We start from the raw sequence: 22,476 nt of genomic DNA, 5'->3' as shown, positions 1-22,476 counted from the left end.
GGGAGATAAATATATATATATATATATATATATATATATATATATATATATATATATATATATCAGAATGTGAACAGGTCGACTATAATTTCAAAATGATATGAGTATTATTTGGTGACATACATCAATTCAACATTTGAAAGATACATTTAATCGATTTTCATGTTTTTTTATATCTGATTCGGTTTGATTTTTTCTTAAAAAATAAAAACAAATACTCATTAAAAAAAATTATTTTCGTCAAAGGTTTTTTAGTCATTTTATAAAAAATTGGACTCGCCCATGTTCGGAACCAAAATATTTATCCCCGATATCCGTTTTAATCTCTTGAAAATTTCAAGAAAAGCGAAAAAGGGAAAAAAAAAGGACAAGGAAAATCAAAACTCGATGCGTTGAGTATAGGAAGATTTACTTTGACTCGACGGTCAAATTATCTCTTTTCACCCATTTTAAATTTTAAAAAAAAAAGAAAAAAGAAAAGTGGAGTCTTAAGTTATATGATTCATATTTAGGGCATCCGATTCTTCTCTATAAGTTACCACAAAAGAAACTCCAAAAGGTTTTGAAATTTGAACATCACCAACCTTTATATATATATATATGATGATATATGATGCGCAAAACATTTATTATGAGATATACTAATAAAACTAAGACTACTTTGTATTAATTTTATATAATCTAGTTTAAATAAATAAAGTTAATATTGATATAAGGATTAGGTCACATAATTTCCTAAATTAGATCTATATATCTATATATATAGAGAGAGAGAGTTCCGCTTACAACCCTTAAGGTTTACGATATTCTTTTTCTTGTGTCTTCCTTTTTTGACAAAACTCACATGCCCATAAAAGTTGACGTGAAAGGTGAACAGATATAAAAAGAAATCACATAATTTAATTGGAAATTGTTTATGTTTATCACCCACCAAAAACCAATAAAACTAAGAAGTTATTATATAAATATAAATTGTCTTAATTAAATAAAATAAATGAATAATTGGGTATCGTATTTATATTTAACAGGAGATTAATTCAAGAGAGCATCCCAACAGATCGTGGGCGAGTGATCAAGTCTGGGGTAGGTAACTCCACCTTGAGGTTGAGTGTTCGATTTCTGGCTGGTGGTGAGGGATGTAATTTCTGGGTTTATATGATCTATATAAAAAGGTTGTTCTCGGACCGGAGGTTTAACTAGTCAGGGCGTCCGAAGTGTAGCGGCTAAGGATCTTCCGTTATAAAAAAAATATATTCAAGAGAGCACGCGATACCGAGATTTGATTGAATTCACCAAACGAAGATGTTCTCCGCGCCCATTAATTACAAAGAGAGATTATCATTTTTTAGCATCTAAGCTTTAATTATATATATTGTATTAATCACATTGTCAATAATAAATACCACAATAACAATGATTATTCTACAAATAAAACAATATTTTTGAAAATTTTGGATTTCGAACCAAAATCTAATCGATTTCCTCCCAACTATTTTTTTTTATTTTCGTCACTTTGCTTTTTCCTTTTGCTTTTCATTCACAAAAGACGTGTTTAATAAAAAAATAAAAAAACAATTAAGAGAGAGTGGGCCCACAATATATTTCGCAGCTTTAGATTTTGCAATCATAAGATGATGATTTCTTGTAAGATTGTAAAAAAATTTAAAAATTTAAAAAAAATAAAGAGGCTACGAGTTTCCCATGCAAAGACATCCCATAACGTTCTTTGATAAACGTGCCATGCAACGGACGTTATTTTCGATTTCACCTAAATCACTTTGCTAATTATGAAAAACTAAAACTCAAAACCATATATGAACGAACATAATTTGTTATGGTTGATGTATATTATCATATCTATTTCCATTAATTATCCAAAAAATATTAAAATAAACTCTTTTCACCTAAATCACCTTTTTTTTTTTCTCGAAACGACTCCCAAAATAAACTGAACTGAATTTAATTTAGAAAATCATGAAATGATCAATATATTATATATCACGGTAGATTAAATTTTCAAAATTCTCCTATATATTCTTTATTACTACGGGTATTATCGTAAAATCTATTATTTAAAATCTCAAGTGATCCATAATGCTGAAATTCAAACTTGTTTCGAGGTTCTAAATTTATCAAGGGTTCGGTAAAAATGTAAAATTGAATCTTTGGAAGGCCAACATTCTACGAGAAAGTAGAGAGCTTTTTTTTTTTTCTCCATAAAGACAGATAAATTTTGTGCTGGATTTTATGGAATTACGTTCCACCAACACGTGCATGGAATGCTTTTTGCATGTGAATTATATTTTCTCTCGTAGTAAAAAAAAAGTATGTATTACATTTTTTTAGAAAAGTGAGATTTGATTTTACCATCCAAGAAAAAGGAGATATAAATTAGAGAAAAAGGAAAATGGAAAAGCAAAAAAAATAGAACACAACACAACAGAACAACAATGAGGAGACAACGCAATAAAAGATAATATAAATGTTTGAATCTCAAACTCGAGGGTTGCATGAGTAAAAGCGTAAACATATTTTCATAGTGTTTTTTTATTGAATTGATGTGAGTTTATAATTTTATTACATGTTGTCCCTTTCGTGTAACCAATTTGGATTATAATAAACAAAGACGGTCACCAAAAAGGCGTAGAATAACAAATGGAGATTTGCATGCATGGTCTGCACGATACTTTATATTATATATTCAACACACATACCCTTTACAGTTGTATCCATGATAAATTTTGTTCTTACATATATAAATATATACACACACACTGTTATATACTAGAATGTTTATATATATATATATATATTATAATTTATACATAAATCAATGGGATGGTGAATGGTTTCTTTCGGTTTTATTGGGGACAGTTAATTGGAATTCGGCTTTTTTAGAGTTTTGAAAATTCATAATTAAATGGTTATTTGGTTTTAATTGATTTGAAAGGGTTCGATCTGGTTATGTTTAATTAAAATTATAATCAACTAATAAACAAATAAAAAATTCGGTTTCGTTGGGTTCAGATTAGTTATAATAATAAACAAAATAAAATTTAAAATATCGTTAACAGTTATAAAACTATATAAACAATCCAATTATATTAATTTTTTTAATCAGATATATCATAGTACATTAATTGGTGATATATGGACAAATGATTATATCCGATAGCTATTATTTAGCAAGGACCATTCCACATTCAATTAGACATTAATTTCTTGCTTCAATTCATTTTCACTTTTTTTTAATTCATTTTAGGGGTGTCAATCGGGCCGACCCGAGCTCGCACTCGGCCCGAAGGTTTCGGACTCAGGTTCGAGCCGGCCCGATTTTTTTCGGGCTTAAGTAGTTAAGTCTGAAGCCCAACCCTATATATACCGGGCTCGGGTCGGGCCGGCCTGGCCCGCATAAATCCTTTGTAAAATTTATTTTTTTCTTTTTTTTTAATATCGGGCTTTCGGACCGACCCAACTCGAGCACGAAGCCCGATTCGAACCCGACCTGAAAGCCCGATTTTTTTTCGGGCCGAAAAATTTAGACCCAAAACCCGCTAATTTCGGATTGGACCGGACCAGGCTTCGGGCCTTGGGCCCAAATTGACACCCCTAATTCATTTGAAGCAATGGTGATGTGATATGTCCAACACGCGTGTCTATTTATAAATAGTGTGAACCCATTTGTACTGTCTTCTTGAGTTTTTTTTAATCGTATATATAGCATACTACATATAATGCGAATAATCTTATAAAGAGATATAATCCTCATATCACTCTAAAATTCTAATATTATTATAAAGCATTGTATGTTTGTGTGTGTGTGACAATATAATTTTGTTAGTAAATGTATTTAGGGTTTGAATACAAAGTGTCTTTAAGAGATGATCAGAGTAGCTAACACTAGTTCACAGTTATGATCATTTTGATTTGTATAATTTGACATAAAAATAACAACTTTTTTTAAAAAAAAAAATCTCATAATTCTGAATTTGTTTCCTTTTTAGTCCATTTTGTTGTACCGTATATATGCATGCAAAAGTCAAAATTGATATACCAATATGCCATCTAATTTTGTCTTTGATTAAAAAAAAAAAGTTCTCTTTTGTGGGTATATTCTGACGAATATAAATTCAGACGTAGGGATTAGGGGTGTCAATTTGGGCCGAGGTCCGAAGCCTGACCCGACCCAACCCAAAAATTAGCGGGTTTCGGATCGAAGGTTCTTGGCCCGAAAAAAACCGGACTTTCGGACCGGATTCAAATCGGGCTTCGGGCTCGAGTCGGACCGGCCCGAAAGTCCGAAAATTTTATAAAAAAAAAAGAAAAAAAATAATATTTACAAAGAAAGGTCAGTGGGCCGGCCCGGTCCAACCCGACCCGATCCGAGCCCGGAATACATAGAGTCGGACTTCAGACTTAATTATATATGCCTGAAAAAAATTGGGCCGGCCCGAACCCAAATCCGAAACTTTCAGACCGAGTGCAGGCTCGGGCCGGGCCGGCCCGATTGACACCCTAGTAGGGACCGAAACATTGGGCTTTAGGATTTTGTTCGAATTTGGGGTTTTAACAAATTAAAAAAAAAAACTTAATTGGACAACTTAAGGTAAAAAAAAAAAATTATATTCAAAATTCAACTCCGATGAATGACGCGTAAAGGACATTCTAATTTGGTTTCGGTAGCCACCAATTGTTTTTGGATTTTCCCATTTACCACTTGAGTGTGTATATGTATATATGTGTATGTATATACATATATATAGTCCTAACGGCATTTAATTACTATATTATACATATGAGTTTAATTGTGAATTATATAAATATTTTTTCTATTGCTTCGGAGTATTGTCTTAAGCTTGTTGGATCCGTTAGGTGCGTAGGAATTATGAAATTGAATTAGGGATTACTAATGAAGTTCACATATTTGTGAGCAAGTTAGTTTTCCTATTTTACTACTGTGTATAAGATTTTTGAAACAAATTATAAAATAGATATGTTTTTTAATAACTGTCCCTTTAAAAAAATAAATTGTTTTTATGTTTTTATATTGAATTAAAAAAAATCTATTTAACTAGTTTTTCCAAATATATATTTCAAAATATTATTAGGGGTGTCAATTTGGGTCTGAGGCCCGAAATCCGGCCTGGCCCAATCCGAAAAATAGCGAGTTTCGGACCGAAATTTCTTGACCTGAAAAAAAATCGGGCTTTCGGACCGGACTCAAATCGGACTTCGAACTCGATTCGGGCTGATCCGAAAACCCGAAATTTTTTTTTTTAAAAAAAAAATAATATTTACAAAGGAAGATCTGCGGAACGGCCCAGCACGATCCGACCGGAGCCGGAATGCATAGGACCGGACTTCGAACTTAATTATATAAATCCGAAAAAAATCGGGTCGACCTGAGCCTGAACCCAAAACTTCCGAACCAAGTGCGGACTTGGATCGGATCGGACGGACCGGCCCAATTTACATCCCAACTCCTCGAGTTATGTAATTATATATTGTATTGTATTAAGGTCGTTGACCACAGTTGAGTTGACTGTAGTGGGTCAGCGGAGCGGCGAAAAATATATATATTTTTTCTCTCTCTAAATGTGAAAAAAGAAAATCTTTTTTCCTCCAACAAAAAAGTATAAATACGTCTCTTGATTTCCTTCGCTCTGGAGAAAAGAAGAAAACAAGAAGTAAACAAGAACCACTCACTCGCCATGGATTCTGCTGAGAATTCTCGGGAAAATGACAGGGTTTCCCAGGAAAACCGCCATGATCACAAGAAACAGAGGATCGGGAAAGATGGAAAGAAGAAGAAGGAGGAGGTCGAGGATTCAAGGGGACCGTTTCAGGACGCATTGGAGGCGATCAAGAACAGAAGTAGCGATCTGGCTCCAGATTCCGTGGGGCTGAAGATGATTGGAAAAGGGTTTTATCTCAGGACAACAACAAGAGTAGCTCCCACACCCTTGGAGCTGTGGAACTAGGAGGTGTTTCTTCTTCAATGTTTTGCTGTCTCAGTTTCTGCGGATTTTGGATTCAGGCGTTGAAACTCGCCCTATGCGGACATTCCATGACAGAACACGTGATAGGCGACTTCTTGTCTCGTTCACCGAAAGGGTTCCCAGCCTTGACACGTATCCGTCTGAAAGGAGCATTCAATCTCACTGACAATGCCTTAGCCCTAATTTCCGGATCTGCTCCTCTGCTTCAGAGGGTGAACCTATGAGAATGCTCTCTTCTCAACGACAAAGCGATACAGATTCTTGCCGATAACTTGGGATCCACCCTGAAAGCCCTTAACATAGAGGGTTGTCAAGGCATAAACCCATCTAATGTCTTGGGCAACCTAAAGAGGTTCAAAAGCCTGAACAGTCTGTCAGTAGCCGGGCTCGAAGGCATCGATGATCGTTTCGTCCTCAGGTTTCTCGAGGCACATGGGTCAAATCTCACAAGTCTTGTTCTCGCTAGTTGCATGTATGTCTCGAGCTATGTTCCTTAGGTTTTTCGTTGAATCTCCACTGGTTAAGCCTTTGCACTTCCATCAATGGTGTTGCAGGGAAGTTACTGATGAATCTACTGAGGCTATCGGGAGATACTGTAAGAGACTGCGGGTTCTTGATATCACGTTCTTGGATAAACTGTCAGATATGTCATTGCAGTACATTGCCAACAGTTGCAGATCTCTGTCTTCACTCAAATGCGGTCAGAATCATTTCAGGTTTTCTCCAAAGCCGACTGCCTCTCTCTATGTATCACATGTGCTGAAACATGTAACCTTTCGTTTTTGACAGTGACGAATGCATTCCCGCTTCCCTGGAAGTTTCCGAAAGTTCTCTCAATGCACTCTCCCTGAACAACATCCAAAAAGTGAGCACCTTTCCTTTTTTTTCCTCATACCTACGCCGGGTTTGATCCAAAGCCTTGACAAGAGATCTGACTCTTAACAGGTTTCTCGAAATACTGTCATCTCACTGGCTAAAGTATCCAAGCAACAGCAATTTTTGGACCTCTCATGGTGCCGGAGGCTAACAAATGAAGATATAAGACTGACCTTGCTTTGTTGCCCGTCGTTAAGACAGATCAAGCTTTCCGGCTGCTCACTGGTATGTAATAAGAACTTGCAAAACCAAGGCTTTTGTTCTTAAACAAATTCAATCTTTCAACGATTTGTTGAAGCAACTCAGTTGTTTACCCGGCTTAATATATCACAGGTAACCAAAAAAGTTCTTACAGAGAATTCGGAATTGCCAGTTGAGATCATCGGATTGAGAAGGGCTCCATTTCTGGGACATTCCAACAACAAAGGATCAGTTTTTCAAGAAGATTCTGTCAGTGAGTAGTAGAGTTTGTGGCAATGTATAGTTCCCCTTGTATTTTCAAGAAGATCATAAACAGCTCGATCAAGATTCTTAAAGGTTTTTAGCTCAAACGTAAGATCAGTATGTCTCAATTGTAAGAACAGGTGTAGAATATCAATACCCAATATTCTTTCTCGATCTTCAGGGAATAAATTGAATAAAAGAAGAAAGGAAGAAAAGAGAAGGGCATCAGATTCTTAAGACTAGTAGTGGATATGAACACCATAAACAGAGATTCTCTCTGCAGCTAATAAAGTCATTGGTTTTGATCTGCAGCTAACAGACCGAACCAAATGTATAACCAACCAGAACCCGCCAGAAAACCGGTTAAGGGTAACATGGTATTGCCTAAACCGGTTCTTAAAATTGTGCAACCAAAAAAGGAACCGATGAATACCCTGTTAACCTAACCAAACCAATCTCACTTGCCAAGCCAATATCTTGCACCTTGGGAAGAGATTCTTCCCAACGGAAAAGGCCCTTTAGAGGAAACTTCCTTTGCCTTTCTAGAGAATTTCATGTGAAAATCAACTTATTCAATCAACAACAAGAACCAGAGGAAACTTTAGAGGCAGACATATAACGTAAGAGTTGTTATTTCACCTTGTATCGTGATTTCCTGATGGAAGCTGGATTCAGCAGCCCAATGACGAGGAGGATTACATCGTCCAGGAAGTTTCTCGCAATCAGCTTGACGGTTTTGGCCGTGCTTTCACCGCTCTACATAGACAGCTTATCAGAAGAAGATCCAGAGCCTGAAGAAGAACCATTGAGCTTCATGTTTTGGCTTCCTTTGCTGCTCTTCTTGCTGGTCTTGGCCATTGTCTTGTCTCTTTACTTTGACCAGAGCTTGACCAGGTTTGATCACTACTGGATTCACAGGCTCTGCGGTTCATTCGGTGGCTTACTCGTGATTCTGATTCTTCTTGCTTTTATCTTGAAGTGTAAAAGCCTTTGCATTGAACCTGAATGAAACAGATTCCTCAACTTCTGCATTAGCAATTCATGGAAACTGAAAAAAGTTTAAATTAATCAACTTTCCTATGCAAGAATCTCTAATGTTTCTGGGAAACGACTGATCAATTGACGGAATCTGAGGAAACTCATGAATCGCCTGATATGATTTTCCTTCTCTCTGTTTCAGTGTACCTGACGATGTAATTAGATGCTTGAAGGAATTAGACTTTCTGGCATTCTGAGGATCTTGGTTTCGCTCTTCGCTCAAATGGTAAACCAATGTTCATTTAGACATAAGATCCAAAAACTACACAAGACCTTCATACCACGGTCAAAGCTATCATGCATCCCCGTTCATGCTTCTTGCACAAAACCCGGGTTCCACAGCAATGTATGAAAAAGGTTTTAGATACACTTCACGTTCTAAGCACAGAAAATGGGTATAGCTACAGAGACTGTGTGCCAGATTCAGTTCATAGCAGTAGACCTTGGTCTCTGGACTTTGGAGTTGTTCGGCCTTGCCTGTCTCATCCATTTTGTCTCACGAGGAACATTGGAATAGGAGGCAAATCCAGTCTTCCTCATATAGGCGGAATATGTTCAAGTATGGATCACAGATCGTGCTGAGACATTGAATATCAAGAAACACGTCATCAGAGATCATGTTCCTCGCTTATTGGTGGGCTTCCGACAAGAGAAATGGTGGGTTATTGGGCAGTTTTTCCAAAGGATCTCATGTTTCAACCCGCCCGGGAAGAGGTCGACAGTTATAGCAGTAGACCTTGGTCTCTGGACTTTGGAGTTGTTCGGCCTTGCCTGTCTCATCCATTTTGTCTCACGAGGAACATTGGAATAGGAGGCAAATCCAGTCTTCCTCATATAGGCGGAATATGTTCAAGTATGGATCACAGATCGTGCTGAGACATTGAATATCAAGAAACACGTCATCAGAGATCATGTTCCTCGCTTATTGGTGGGCTTCCGACAAGAGAAATGGTGGGTTATTGGGCAGTTTTTCCAAAGGATCTCATGTTTGAACCCGCCCGGGAAGAGCGTACAGTTTTTGACCCAGAAAAGGAGAAAGCTGATATACTCTTGATCAAACTGCGTCTAATTCAAACGCAGAACTACCTTACAGAACTCATGTTTAGGAAAATATAAACGTTGGCCACGAATCAAGATCTAGATTTCATTCCAATCGACTAGTCACAATTTCTGGACTTGGAAATAAGATAAAATCATAATCCAAGATGAGAGTTTCGGAGGCTTACCTTTGGGGACTAACAACAACAACACCAAGCATATACCTTTCCTGCAAAACATGTTTCCAAACACACAAATTTCAGAACTTTGTCCGTGTGCTCAGGTTGTTTCATCCTCGAACGAATTTTTATCACAAACAGCCAATGAATCCTTCTAACGTCCTCCCACAAAATCCAATATTCTTCCCAACAAATGATTTTACCGTTGACCAAAGTCACCAAACGAATTCCTAAGAGTTTCAACCACTCTTGTTATCCTCTTCAAGCTACTTGAACAGGGAGACAGAAGTTACCTTGAGGCAGAGAGCTTGAAACTCAGACGACAAGAAAACAGCTTTTTGAAAGAGAGGTTCAGATAAGCCAGTGAATGAACGAACCCAGAAAAAATTTCGGTCGTGGAGATCGGAGACCGGTGAATTGGGTTATATTGGAGGACCCACAAGATGGAGGAAGAAGCATAAGATTGGGTTTTCCCGGACGCACAAGAGGTGTTTGCGAAAATTCCGAGGAAAGCAAGACGAAATTCGGAACCGATCTCGGTGCAGAAGACGACGTTGTCGTGCTATTCACAAGCAGTTCTGTCTCCGCCATTGGAGCTCGTAGCAGTTCGAAGCCGAGAAGAAGGGGAAACTGAAGAAGATACTATACGAAGAGAGTTTATGGGTAAATGACACGTGGCTTTTAAGTTTGAAATCGCTGGTTTTTTTCTCACGGAACCCTCTACACCTCTCAGAAGGTATTACGTGGCATCCGACTAAACAAAACGCAGCGTTTTGAGAGCTCCTGTGACAGGCTGGCATTTCTCTCTCTCACCGGGGCTTTTTAAGCCACAAAATGGTTTTTTGTGGATATGCAAAATCCAACGGTCAATTTTTCCTTCAATCTTCTTTTTGGGTATTTCAGTGCAATTTTATGCATCGTCGCCTCTGTAGTTCCTTCGCCGGAGAAAATGGCGATTCATCTTCTTCGGCTACCCCTTCTGTATCCGGAGAGGCTTTGTTCTCCTTCCGATGAGTTCCTCGATGTCAAGTACACGAAGCGATGCTTCTCCGGGGTCCTACGTTCGGGGCGGAGAAGATCCCGTTTCCGGTGGTTCTGTTCGAACTCGATCGGAATCAGAACTCAGTCTCGGGAACCTGCGACAACTTCCGTTGAATCTGTGAAACCGCCACTGAGTGACTCGCCGATTCTGCTCGATGTGAGCGGGATGATGTGTGGGGGTTGCGTCGCTCGGGTTAAATCTGTTCTAGCGGCCGATGAACAAGTCGACTCGGTTGTAGTCAATATGTTGACTGAGACCGCAGCTGTGAGGCTGAAACCGGAGGTCCAGGAGGTTGCGGACGCGGCGGAGAGCTTGGCCAAGAAATTGACTGACTGTGGGTTCGAAGCGAAGAGGAGGGTTTCAGGGCTGGGTGTGGCGGAGAACGTGAAGAAATGGAAGGAGATGGTGAGCAAGAAAGAAGAACTGCTTGTTAAGAGCAGGAACCGCGTGGCTTTTGCTTGGACGCTCGTGGCTCTATGTTGCGGTTCCCATTCTTCGCATATTCTGCACTCGTTAGGAATTCACATCGCTCATGGTACATTGCTACATTGTTCTCTTGGTATAAAATTTGAACATCAGTGATATTTTGTATAGTTTGATGCCATTAATGGAGGTCGGACTTCTCTTGCTTATTGATTTTATTAGGAGGGTTCTGGGAATTTCTTCATAATTCGTACGTGAAGGGTGGCTTAGCAGTTGGAGCTTTGTTGGGGCCAGGAAGAGGTTTGTTGTTGAGCTGGTGTATTTGCATATGTGCCCTCCTTTGGTGTAAGTAGTGATCACATAACTTGTTCTTAATGTTTCCTGATTTCAAGAGATGGACATTACTTTGCAGAATTGCTGTTTGATGGCTTAAAGGCCTTTGCAAAAAGATCACCAAACATGAACTCTTTAGTCGGAATTGGATCTGTGACTGCCTTCACTATCAGTTTGGTGAGTTTTTGAATCTTGTGATTCAGTCATGATTTCTGGACAGTGCCTTATTCAGGAATGCTGACATTCTTTGCGTTCTGGATTCCGCAGATCTCACTCCTCAATCCAGGGCTCGAATGGGATGCTTCATTCTTCGATGAACCGGTGATTTGCTAGACTTTGAGTCTCCTTTTCCATATCCTATATCTATAATGGAGGATCTTTCAGTAGTAACTTTGATTACTACATGCATAATTTCTGATAGAAACTTTTGACTTTATGATAATTTTTTTTCTATTTACTTCTACTGCATGCTTGATACAAATGTGAGTTAATGCCGAATTTCTGATCAAGAGCTCTTGTGTTTTAGTATGCAGGTCATGCTACTTGGTTTTGTGCTCCTTGGTCGTTCTTTGGAAGAAAGGGCAAAGCTCAGAGCATCTAGTGATATGAATGAACTGTTGGTAAGTAGCTAAACAAACAGCCCATACACACACACATGTCTGCCAGACCTTTCTTGGTTGTCCTCCTGAGAATGTAGGCACAATTTTCCCGTAGTTTAACTTGAGACGTTCTTTGCAGTCACTCATCACCAATCAATCAAGACTTGTGATTACTTCTTCGGGAAGTGACTCCCCTTCTGATTCTGTACTTTCCTCTGATGCAATATGCATTGATGTCCCAATTGATGACATTCGAGTTGGAGACTCCCTGTTGGTTCTGCCTGGCGAAACCTTTCCCGTAGATGTAAGTGTTTCTAACAGTTTAAGATTTCCTTAGTTTCTGACATCAGCTAATGTGTGCTGCAATTGTCTAATTTTAGCAAAAGAAATTGTTTGTTTTTCGAAAGGAAGTTGCAGGATAGCTGCTAGGTTTGAGTCGTCAACTGATAATTTGAGAAATTATCTGAATCTGTTGGTTCTTGGTGTGAGATTCCTTTGATTTTTTTTTTCACAACTATGCTCCAGTGCATGTGCTTATGACATCTTTCAAAGGTGTGTAAATATTGTAACTGTATATCATATGAAAGTTTTCATTGTAGGCATCCTCTACTTTTAACTAAAATTTGCTCCTTAGGGGAGAGTTGTAGCTGGAAGAAGTGTTGTAGATGAATCCATGCTCACTGGCGAGTCGCTTCCCGTGTTTAAGGAAGAAGGATGCCCAGTTTCAGCTGGAACAGTAAACTGGGTATGTAGTGGTTACCCAAACAAGAGTTTATATTTTGATTGGTTGTTTCTGGTTTATATTTCCTTCTTTTGGTTCATGGTGCTCCTTTTACTATATAGATGATACACCTATGTACTCCGATTAATCATATGAATCACATTATTTAACCATAGGTAGCTTTGGAATCTGTTGTGAAATAGGAAAACCCAAGATATTGCCAAATATATTGCTAGAAATAACGAGATCACAGAATCAAGGATTTGATTATGGAGTTCATCCTCATCTAGGGTACATATGGTAATCATGAACCTTATATGAAGTTATTTTTTTGTTCATTCTATTTCAGGATGGACCTTTACGAATTGAAGCGTCTTCTACTGGCTCTAACTCGACAATATCAAAAATCGTCAGAATGGTCAGTGACTCGGCATGCAGAACAATAGGAATTCTTTTATGAAATGTTTGGAAATTACATCATCCCAGAAGAGATTTAAGTCCAAAATTTCATAATAACCCGTTCTGAGAATGTGACTGAGAAACCACTGTTCTAGCTGCCACATCCAATCCTCATTAAGTCAACGAATTGAACTATGATATATTATGACATACTTTAATGTCAATTATTCAATCATTTTGCTGAAAATTTTCAGGTTGAGGATGCACAAGGCAATGCTGCTCCCGTACAGAGGCTTGCAGATGCAATAGCTGGACCATTTGTCTATACAGTAATAACGTTATCAGTAGCAACTTTTGCCTTCTGGTATAATCCTTTTTCTCACATTTTCTGTTTGTCAACAAATTTAATAATTACATTTCAGGAGATATTGGATTCTTGAACTTGTTTCCTAGGAATCTATTTAGTTTCTGTTATGCTTTCCTTTTTAGGGTCATCAATGAAAACAACTTGTTTTTGTTTATCAGGTATTACATTGGATCAAACATTTTCCCAGATGTTTTGTTAAATGATATTTCTGGCCCTGGAGGAGATCCTCTGGTTCTAAGCCTGAAACTGGCCGTGGATGTCTTGGTGAGTGATCCTTGAGTTTTAGAGAAGACCATTTGGACATACAGATCAATTTTAAATATGAGCTTCTATATGGGAACTATGTCGAATTTGCTATGAGGAGGTTCAAGGTGTGACTCCTGAAAAGAAATTGAATGGAGAAGATAGTGTAATTTTGGAGAAAGAAATTTATGCTTCACGTTTATCATCATTGTTAATACCAATTGATATTTCTTTCGTTTTTTTTTTCAGGTGGTCTCCTGCCCCTGTGCACTAGGACTTGCCACACCCACTGCCATACTAATTGGCACCTCTCTTGGTATGTTATCTGTTATGGTCTTGCACATAATATATAAGAAATTTAATCACTGTCTACAAAAGATTATCTTCAAAGATTTGGTATATATTCTCCAACTTGAGGTTGGGGGTTAGAGCACAAAAGATTGCGATAGGAAAGATTTATAGATTAATACCAATTATTCTAACAAGTAAATGGATCATTTTAGTTATCTAATCTTTTAAGATATACTTAGTCCCTATTGCTTTGCTTCTATGTCTTCCTAGTCTTTTTCTTCATCTCTTGCTATATTTAAGAAACTTCCATTATTACTGACCCATTAATGCATGCTACACACTGTACCGAAGATGTAAAAGTGGCATAGCATTCATGAAGCTGAAATTGTATCGAGTTTTGTTAACAGAGGACGATCTTTGTGGAAATAGTCGTCATTATTATGAAAAGGACTAGTCGAATTGCTTCTTGTGAGTTCTATATTTAATAACAGGTGCAAGTTTTAATGCAGACTAGTTGAAGCTAATTTGGTGAAGCTGTCTTTAAAATGGTCAGGTGCAAAACGTGGATATCTTATTAGAGGAGGAGATGTCTTAGAACGCCTGGCTTCCATAGATTGTGTTGCTTTCGACAAGGTAATTTCTATATTATTTTTGTCTCTTGTTTTTGTTTTTCGTCTGTAAATGAAAAAAAAATAGAAAACAAGACAGTAGCCGAGCATTTCTTGCTCAGACGTGAAACTAGGAGTGGACACGGTTGGGTATCCAAAATTTTCGGGTTATTCGAACCCGAACCTGAACGTCTCGGATCTCATGAGATACTAACTGATTTTGGATCTGTTTGGTCGGGTACCGGAGTATCCAAAACCGAGATTCAAATACAAAACTTCAAACTTTTTCAAAATATGTCTCGCTTGCAAATACTCAAAACCAAACCCGATTTTCTGGTTTCCCTAATAACAAAAACTTGATCTTATCTCATCTCATGTAACAGCAGGACACCCGAAATTTGGGCTTTCTTCCCCGGTCCTATGTGCTAGACCTTTTATTTCGGTTAGTTAACTCGGTGTCTTGTGTTCTCCAGACAGGAACTCTTACTGAAGGAAAACCTGTTGTGTCCGGTATAGCTTGTTTCTTATATGAAGAATCAGAAATTCTGAAAATTGCTGCTGCAGTAGAGAAGACGGCAACACATCCAATAGCAAAGGCTATAATAAAAGAGGCTGAAGGATTGAAATTGGAGATTCCAGTAACAAGAGGCCAATTGACAGAACCGGGCTTTGGTACTTTGGCAGAGGTAGATGGACGTTTGGTTGCAGTGGGTGCAATGGATTGGGTGAATGATCGTTTCCCCGAAAAGAAAGAAATCTCTGATGTGATTACGCTAGAAAGTATTATAGATCATAGATTATCAAGCACATCATCCTCATCATCCAACCATTCAAAGACTGTTGTCTATGTTGGTCGTGAAGGAGAAGGCATCATCGGTGCTATTGCAGTATCTGATCGTCTGCGAAATGATGCTGAATTTACCGTAGCCAGGTAATATTCTTTTACCTTCATCACACCCCTGTTCATACTAGAGTATCTTCTGGGTTGGGGAAAAGACCTGAATTTCAGGTATCCAGTTAGACCCGTGGGTGTTGGGTACTTGAAATTCAGGTATATCCGAAACCAGCCTAGTATACTGTATGAAAAAATAATAGAAATCCTTTATTTGAATTTCGGGTTTGGGTACCCGGCCAAAATGGATCTGAGGTCGGGTAATATCTCATGAGACCCGATATTATCGGGTTTGAGTTCAGATAATCGAAGATCTCGGGTATTCAACCATACCCGCCTGTGGTGTCTTTCCACTTCACCTTAGCTGCTGACATAACGTCTTAATTCGAGTCTTTGTAATTCCCTGAGCTCTCTGTAGTTCTTATCCTCTGGATTCAACGGTGAGGGTAGGTGACAGGTTTTTACTTGTACTTTCTGTGTGTTTTTTAAGGCTAAAGCAAAAGGGCATCAAAACAGTACTCTTGTCAGGAGACAGGGAAGGGGCAGTGGCAACTGTGGCAAAGAATGTCGGAATAGAAACTGAATCAACCAATTATTCCTTGACTCCTGAGCAGAAGTTCCACTTCATATCCAATATTCAATCTTCTGGATCTCGTGTTGCAATGGTAAGATCTTCACTTTCACAACTTCTCCTCTTGTGAATTTATATCTATATAGCTTAGCTGAACTGCAGTAAATATTTTTCGTTTCAATATCTTCAAATTACATCATTATCAGTTTGATCGTACATGTTATTATCTTCATGATGAGCCAATTTTTGTTACATATAATTAAGTTTTGGCGTTGATATATTGATTTTTGGAAAGGTGGGTGATGGCATAAACGATGCTCCCTCGTTGGCCCGGGCTAATGTCGGTATAGCTCTGCAGATCGAGGCTCAAGAAACTGCCGCATCTAATGCAGCATCTGTCATACTTCTCCGTAACAAACTGTCGCATGTAAGCTTTTCTCCAATACCACACCATTTTCTTATACTATTAGCCATGACTCATGCAATCGAGAGTTCGGAAATTTTAACATAAGTTTTAGCATCTTGCATCAAACCCTTGAGTGTGAGAGAGCTCAAATGAATGGGGTGTAAAACGAGCCATGACATGCGAGTTGGCTCGGAACCAACCCGTTTTCAGACAAGTCGGTTCAAGGTTTTGTTTTCCTCGTTTGAGAAACGGGTTTCACGAGCCCGCTCGTAAGCCAACAAACCCTAATTTCCCCCCTTTTTCGTACGTGTTTCTGAATTTCCGAATTCTCATGGGGCCAAAAGACTCGATTTACCTTTACGAGCCCTCCCTCACTCTCAAAACTGCGAACATTTGGAACTCTCTCGTAGATTCTCACCTGTTATAACTTTATGCATGTTTATATTTGGTTTTCTCTGGTTTATGTTATGTTTGTACTAGATCCAATTATTACTTTTATGTTACATATCGTTTTCGAAACCTTTTAAAGTCTTTTTATATCTGAATAGTTGTATTGAGCTCGTCTGTCTCGCAAGCATAGCTAGTGGACTTCAGACTGAGTATTTACGAGCCAGAGCCGAGCTCAAACCCCGTGAATTCATAGCGATCGGGGTCGGGTCAAGCCGAACCAGCTCGTTCTTTACAACCCTAGTCTGTTTTGATCAGAAGTAATCTCTCCTTTTTGCAGGTCGTGGACGTGCTGGGTCTTGCAAAGGCAACAATGTCGAAAGTGTATCAGAATCTAGCATGGGCTGTTGCTTATAACGTCGTCGCCATCCCCATTGCCGCCGGCCTTCTTCTTCCGCGATACGATTTCGCCATGACCCCATCTCTTTCCGGTATGTTAATTAGCCATTCCATTTCTCCACATGATCAATTACCTTCAACCCAACCCTTAAACCGATATTTCGGGTTTTCATCAGGTGGATTAATGGCCTTGAGCTCGATTTTTGTGGTCTCTAACTCGTTACTCCTCCGGCTCCACAAATCTGAAAGCGGCGAAAACAGCTAGCTTTTTCACTCGGATCATCAACAGGTTTTTTTTCACGAGCTAATCGTTTTTTTTTTCGTTATAAAACCGGTTCATAAACGTCTGAAAATTGGTTATTCTTGTTCTTGGTGGTGTGATTTTCAGTTTGTTGCAAATACTAAGATGTCACAAACATCAAATGGATGTGAAAGATGACACTGGAATGAGTGGGGTTACATACATGTACGTACACACATATATATGTGTGTATGTATACGCAGAGCATGGAAATCTTATCTTGTTTTGGTCAAAGCAAAGGTGATGAGAACAAGACAACCTTGGATCTGAGAATTTCTTTGATCTAACAAAGGGTATATTTTTTGGGCGTAGACGCAAAGAGTCCAATGGAATTGGGAAACGGTGAAAAGAAAACATTCGATTTTTGTATTCATAATATTAAGGAGGTCGAGATCGGGCTTTTGTCGTGAAATAACCACGAAGATGGGTTTGGGTTCCGATTTAATGTTGTTTTTTTTCATATACACAAAGATAAAACTTATGAAATTGGAAGGGTAATGTTTTAATAAAATGGATTGAAAACGAGAGAACAAGAAATACCTAAATAAAGATGCATATTGCAAGCTTCATCTTGTGGACACTACCAAACAAGGGGGTAATGTTTGTCCATTTTCAACCTTTCATCTTTAAAAAGGGTGGGACCCATTTTTTGCTTTTTGTCCTTTTCATCATCCTCCTCCCCCATTGGCATTGGCATTTACATTATCTCCAAATTAGTAAAATATTATTGAAAATCTCCCTAAAATATGCAAATAATGTCACGAGAAAATGTTTGTATTTTGAGTTAAAAACTAACTGAATACGACATTGGTTTCTACTCAACTCCAAATCTCGGACAAGTGAAACGGAAGACAAAAGCTTGAAGAGATTTCATTGATGAAAAAAAAAAACTCTGACTGTACAATCTCCGGTGGAGAGCCAAAACATAATCGGGCAAAGACACCCTCCAATCTCCGACATCAGTGACATCACCCATATATATATATATATAGGGAGAGAGAGAGAGAGAGTTAAACGTATAGATCATGAAGAGAAGTTAAACGAATTTCGATCTACGAGTCACCGGAGCCACCACCGGCCGCCGCCGGGAAACACCGCGGCAAATCAACCACCGAGTACGACCTCCACGCGCAAAACCCACCTCCCCTTCCCGGCGACGGCGACGTTGTCAAATTACCAAAAGACCCTTTGCTCCGTGGGTGCAACGGAGGCAACACACGCAAATGGCTCACCCTCGGAGGGGATCCTGAGGCTGTCGGGCTCGACCCCGATCCCGACGACGAGTCCTCGCCGGAGCTCATCATCTCCGCCGCCGCCATGGCCATGGCCAATGAGCTCTTGCCGGCGCTCGTGATGGGTTTCTTACAGATTCCGCCGCCGCCGCGGTGGCTGCAGCTCCGGTGGGTCCTGTTCTCCCACATGTGATGGCTTAGAAGGTTCCTCCGCCGCCGGCTGTACGGATTCTCCGGCTTCGTTATGTCTTTCACCGATGTCGCTGCTTCTGCTAAGCTTGTGAACGACTTCGATTTCCCGCTGTAGAACTTCGATATCCCTCTCCTGTTTATTTCAGGGAAATACAAATCATTTTTTGTCTTAAAAGATTTGATCTTTTCGTTTAGATTCTACTCGCAATGTGAAAAATCATTCTTTACAGATGATTTATTGTTGCCCATACTCAAAGGAACAACAATACCAAGTTTTCATTTTTTTTCCCGAGAAACAAACAGAATCTGCAGAGAATCAGACATAAGCAAAGGGAGAAACTTTTTGAAGTTTCAGCACCACAGATACAAACCTGATGGGTAAAACTTCTTCAAGAGAATCCATCATATCCAGAGGACCCTTGTACGGACTCTCCGCCGCATTCTCGCCGGAATCTCCTCCCTCCGACGAAGATTTCGCGCCATCTTCGTCCTCCTCGTCGTCGCTGTTCGTCCCAATCGACGAAGACGACGACGAAGAAGGCGATGAAACCGAAGAACCCAGCCAACGATCCGCTCCGCCGCCGACGAGTACACCACCGCGCTTCGCCGGAGGATCCGTCGGAAAATGGCTTCCGCCACCGCCCCCGCCGCGATCGAACCCGCATGATTCGACTATACCCATCACAATCGACATTTCTCCAAACCCAACAGAAGGAAACACAAAACGCACAGAGAATGAAAGAGGAGAAAGAAAAACAAAGATGGGATCTTTATATTGTTGTGTTTTCTGTGTGCGGGAGTGGTTTCCTAGAACAAAGAAATAATGGATAAATATGGAAAGCAACCATTTATTATTATTATTATTATATATTAATAACACATAATATATGTTAATAGTTTTTTTTGGGGATTAAATTTAAAAAGAAAAAAGAAAACTCATAACAAAAAAGGAAAGAGGATAAGTGTCAACAACATTACTGGACAGAGACTGTTGGGTTCTAGCCCCTTATCCTAATCCTGCATGGAATATCTAATCAAAGCATTATTACCAAAAAAAACATATTTTCACTTTTATAATTTTATCCCCATAGTTTTAGATTTGACATTTTAAACCATTTCATTCTGAAAATAAACATGAACTGAAAGTTATATACTATAATTTTATTAATTATATTCTTATTTATTTTCAGATAACAAATAATTCATCTTAAAAAATTACATTTTAACATTGACAATGGAAAGAAGGCGTAATTTGATATTTTTAAGAGTTATAGGTGATTTTAAGAGATTTTAAATCATAAGGACTGCTGACGGGTAGTAAAATGCAAAATGCCATTTTTTCTTATTTTATTGTTATTTCTGGGGATGGATCACCACGTGTAACGATCTGGACCGTCGGATACCGATAGGAACGTGGCGGTGACGAGGTGGTCACATTATTTTATTTGTATTTATTTTTAGCGAAATAGCAAGGCTTATCCACAAGAACGTGTGGGGCCCATCGGAAAGATCTTTGTCTTGGGCATCAAGCTTTTCCTTAATTCTAAATATTTTCCAGCAACTTTTGGAAAAAAGGTTACGATTATATCTTCTCTAGATTCATTCAATCATTTATGGACTCTTTTATTCAAATTTTAATTGAAGGATGACTAAAAAAAAGAATTTTGTTGGGATTGGGGAACGGATAGATTTTTTCCCCAATTTTTAGAGTATATATTTAATATTTGATAAAAAAAAATCATATAAATATACCTCAATATATACATCACATCTATGAGCATGTGTGGGAAATATATATATATATATATATATTGAGGTATATTTATATGCAATATTAACTCCAAAAATGGTGATATAACAAGATCATACACGTCATTATTAATATAAATAATAAAATATTGTTGGAAAATATTAATAATTCACATCGACAAACAGAGAAGAAAGTAAGATACTAATTTAAAGATTTATATATAAATAACTAATTTAAATTACCTTTTATGATAAAATCTAAAAATAACTGTAGTTCACCAATTAATATTACACGTTTTTTAGCATTAATATTTACCCGATAACTTATCCTTAAATATATGTAATATTTACTAAATATATCGATAATAACCATTGGTTAATATTACACATTAGTATCCCGTTATCTAGAAATGTTTAAGTTGGACTATGACCCTATAAATGGTAGATAGGATTTGTCTTCTTTTTTTTTGTCCGTTTCTACATTTCTATGTAGAATTTTAAAATTGATAAAAAAATTATATTATCAAACTTATTTTATTCACCTAATTTTATATATTGATGGATTTGGGTCCAACTCAATTCAACCTCATTCCGATTTACGAGAGATTTGTTATCAAAGATTGGGTTGGATAGATCCAAAGTAACCATTTTATTACGATTATTGAAACATTTATATGATTTGAAATTCAAAATATTATAATAATTTATTTAATAAATCAAACTCAGCTCGGCTCATAGTTAATAGATAACGGTTCGGACTTCGGAGGGAGAGACGTCGTCCACATGATCAAACTTCGTATAACTATCCCAACTTTAATGGATGGATATAAAAAGATATACGTATATATATATATATATAACAAAATCCAAAATATGATGAGAAGACGTCATGATAAAAAAAATTTAAAATCTAAGTCATAATTTAAAATCTGAATATTGAAATTATAAAATCTCCATATCCAAACCTAAAAACACACATTTTTTTGAAATATTAATGGGTCCCACAATGAAGCACGGGACCCATAAGATAAAGTACGTATTATTACGCCACGTGTCATACCCACTTACGTTAGCTTTATATCAGCGTACTGTCCATCGTGGAGGGGCCACGTAGTTGCCTCGTCATTTAAATTACTTTTGTATTGTAATAACCATTATTTATTTAGAGCGTACCTCAACCGTTAGAATCAATAATGAAAATTATCCTTATCTTTTTTTTTTTTCTATTTGCATAAACGAAAATAATTTATTTATTTTTATAATTACACGTCTTATCCTCTATTGAGTCGTCTGCCTTTCCTTTGCCCCCACACCCAAACATATATATATATATATATTCCATTTTTCTGATTCGAATTATTTAAAGTTTATGACCAATTTCGTAAACTAAATAACCGAACTGATCCATAAACTAATTAACACACATTTGTATCCGTAATATAAAAATTTGAATGGTTACGATTTATTTAAAACCGAAATAGAGTTAATAACCGAATTGGTCCCTAATCTAAATAACACATTCGTATCCAAACCAAATTTGATATAAAAATTCGAATGATTATGATTTTATTTAAAACCGAAAAAACAAAATCTGAACTGAAAAGTTCTTCAAAAAATGCAGGTGAAAACCATTGATCGTTTACCGACGATGTGGTCGAGGAAGGGAATTCATCATACCTTAGTCACGAGCTCGTAGACGTTATTACAGCTGTTGTTTCCGCTCACACGCCTCAATGTCTCGAAGCTC

The 22,476-nt window shown here is 37.8% G+C and overlaps 5 protein-coding genes across 5 annotated transcripts in view; 3 read left to right on the top strand and 2 right to left on the bottom strand.

Annotated features, from left to right (window-relative positions):
• The first annotated feature begins 5,564 nt into the window (after positions 1-5,564).
• On the top strand, positions 5,565-7,278 carry LOC104811286 (F-box/LRR-repeat protein 14). The gene is given in 4 exon segments (XM_019202250.1): positions 5,565-6,465; positions 6,467-6,784; positions 6,786-6,864; positions 6,945-7,278. Coding segments are annotated over 4 exon segments (1,062 nt in total). The 5' UTR covers positions 5,565-5,998; the 3' UTR covers positions 7,143-7,278.
• An 8-nt stretch (positions 7,279-7,286) lies between these two features.
• On the top strand, positions 7,287-8,351 carry LOC104810956. The gene has a single exon (XM_010537450.1). It carries the CDS (start codon positions 7,978-7,980, stop codon positions 8,326-8,328), a length of 351 nt encoding a protein of 116 aa, XP_010535752.1. The 5' UTR covers positions 7,287-7,977; the 3' UTR covers positions 8,329-8,351.
• A 2,092-nt stretch (positions 8,352-10,443) lies between these two features.
• Positions 10,444-17,993, top strand: LOC104810955 (copper-transporting ATPase PAA2, chloroplastic). Its single transcript, XM_010537449.1, has 18 exons — positions 10,444-11,151; positions 11,262-11,339; positions 11,452-11,549; positions 11,640-11,693; positions 11,906-11,992; positions 12,111-12,275; positions 12,606-12,716; positions 13,042-13,110; positions 13,346-13,455; positions 13,617-13,722; positions 13,951-14,017; positions 14,546-14,625; positions 15,074-15,531; positions 15,983-16,157; positions 16,359-16,490; positions 17,197-17,347; positions 17,432-17,544; positions 17,644-17,993. Exons 1-17 carry the CDS (start codon positions 10,524-10,526, stop codon positions 17,518-17,520), a joined length of 2,658 nt encoding a protein of 885 aa, XP_010535751.1. The 5' UTR covers positions 10,444-10,523; the 3' UTR covers positions 17,521-17,544; positions 17,644-17,993.
• Positions 17,994-18,403: 410 nt separating this feature from the next.
• LOC104810954 lies at positions 18,404-19,788 on the bottom strand. Its single transcript, XM_010537448.1, has 2 exons — positions 19,352-19,788; positions 18,404-19,113 (listed from the first exon to the last, which is right to left on the bottom strand). The coding sequence occupies exons 1-2, from the start codon at positions 19,672-19,674 to the stop codon at positions 18,609-18,611; spliced, it is 828 nt and encodes a 275-aa protein (XP_010535750.1). The 5' UTR covers positions 19,675-19,788; the 3' UTR covers positions 18,404-18,608.
• A 2,381-nt stretch (positions 19,789-22,169) lies between these two features.
• The window catches only part of LOC104810953, a 3,174-nt gene continuing 2,867 nt past the window's right edge, over positions 22,170-22,476 (bottom strand). The window contains exon 10 of the mRNA XM_010537447.1: positions 22,170-22,476. This exon is cut by the window's right edge and continues 140 nt beyond it. Within this exon, the coding sequence (XP_010535749.1) occupies positions 22,401-22,476 (76 nt within the window). The 3' untranslated portion in view covers positions 22,170-22,400.

Source organism: Tarenaya hassleriana, unplaced genomic scaffold (assembly GCF_000463585.1).
Source record: "Tarenaya hassleriana unplaced genomic scaffold, ASM46358v1 Cleome19, whole genome shotgun sequence".
Classification (NCBI taxonomy): Eukaryota; Viridiplantae; Streptophyta; class Magnoliopsida; order Brassicales; family Cleomaceae; genus Tarenaya; species Tarenaya hassleriana.
This window is presented reverse-complemented; position numbering and strand designations above follow the sequence as displayed.

Bases quoted from the DNA above. Each gene is read 5' to 3' on its own strand.
- LOC104810956 (XM_010537450.1), top strand. From the start codon at position 7,978: ATGGAAGCTGGATTCAGCAGCCCAATGACGAGGAGGATTACATCGTCC.
- LOC104810955 (XM_010537449.1), top strand. From the start codon at position 10,524: ATGGCGATTCATCTTCTTCGGCTACCCCTTCTGTATCCGGAGAGGCTT. The intron at 15,532-15,982 runs GTAATATTCTTT...GTGTTTTTTAAG, and splicing joins GCTGAATTTACCGTAGCCAG to GCTAAAGCAAAAGGGCATCA. The intron at 16,491-17,196 runs GTAAGCTTTTCT...TCCTTTTTGCAG, and splicing joins TCCGTAACAAACTGTCGCAT to GTCGTGGACGTGCTGGGTCT.
- LOC104810954 (XM_010537448.1), bottom strand. From the start codon at position 19,674: ATGTCGATTGTGATGGGTATAGTCGAATCATGCGGGTTCGATCGCGGC. The intron at 19,114-19,351 runs GTTTGTATCTGT...TGAAATAAACAG, and splicing joins GAAGAAGTTTTACCCATCAG to GAGAGGGATATCGAAGTTCT.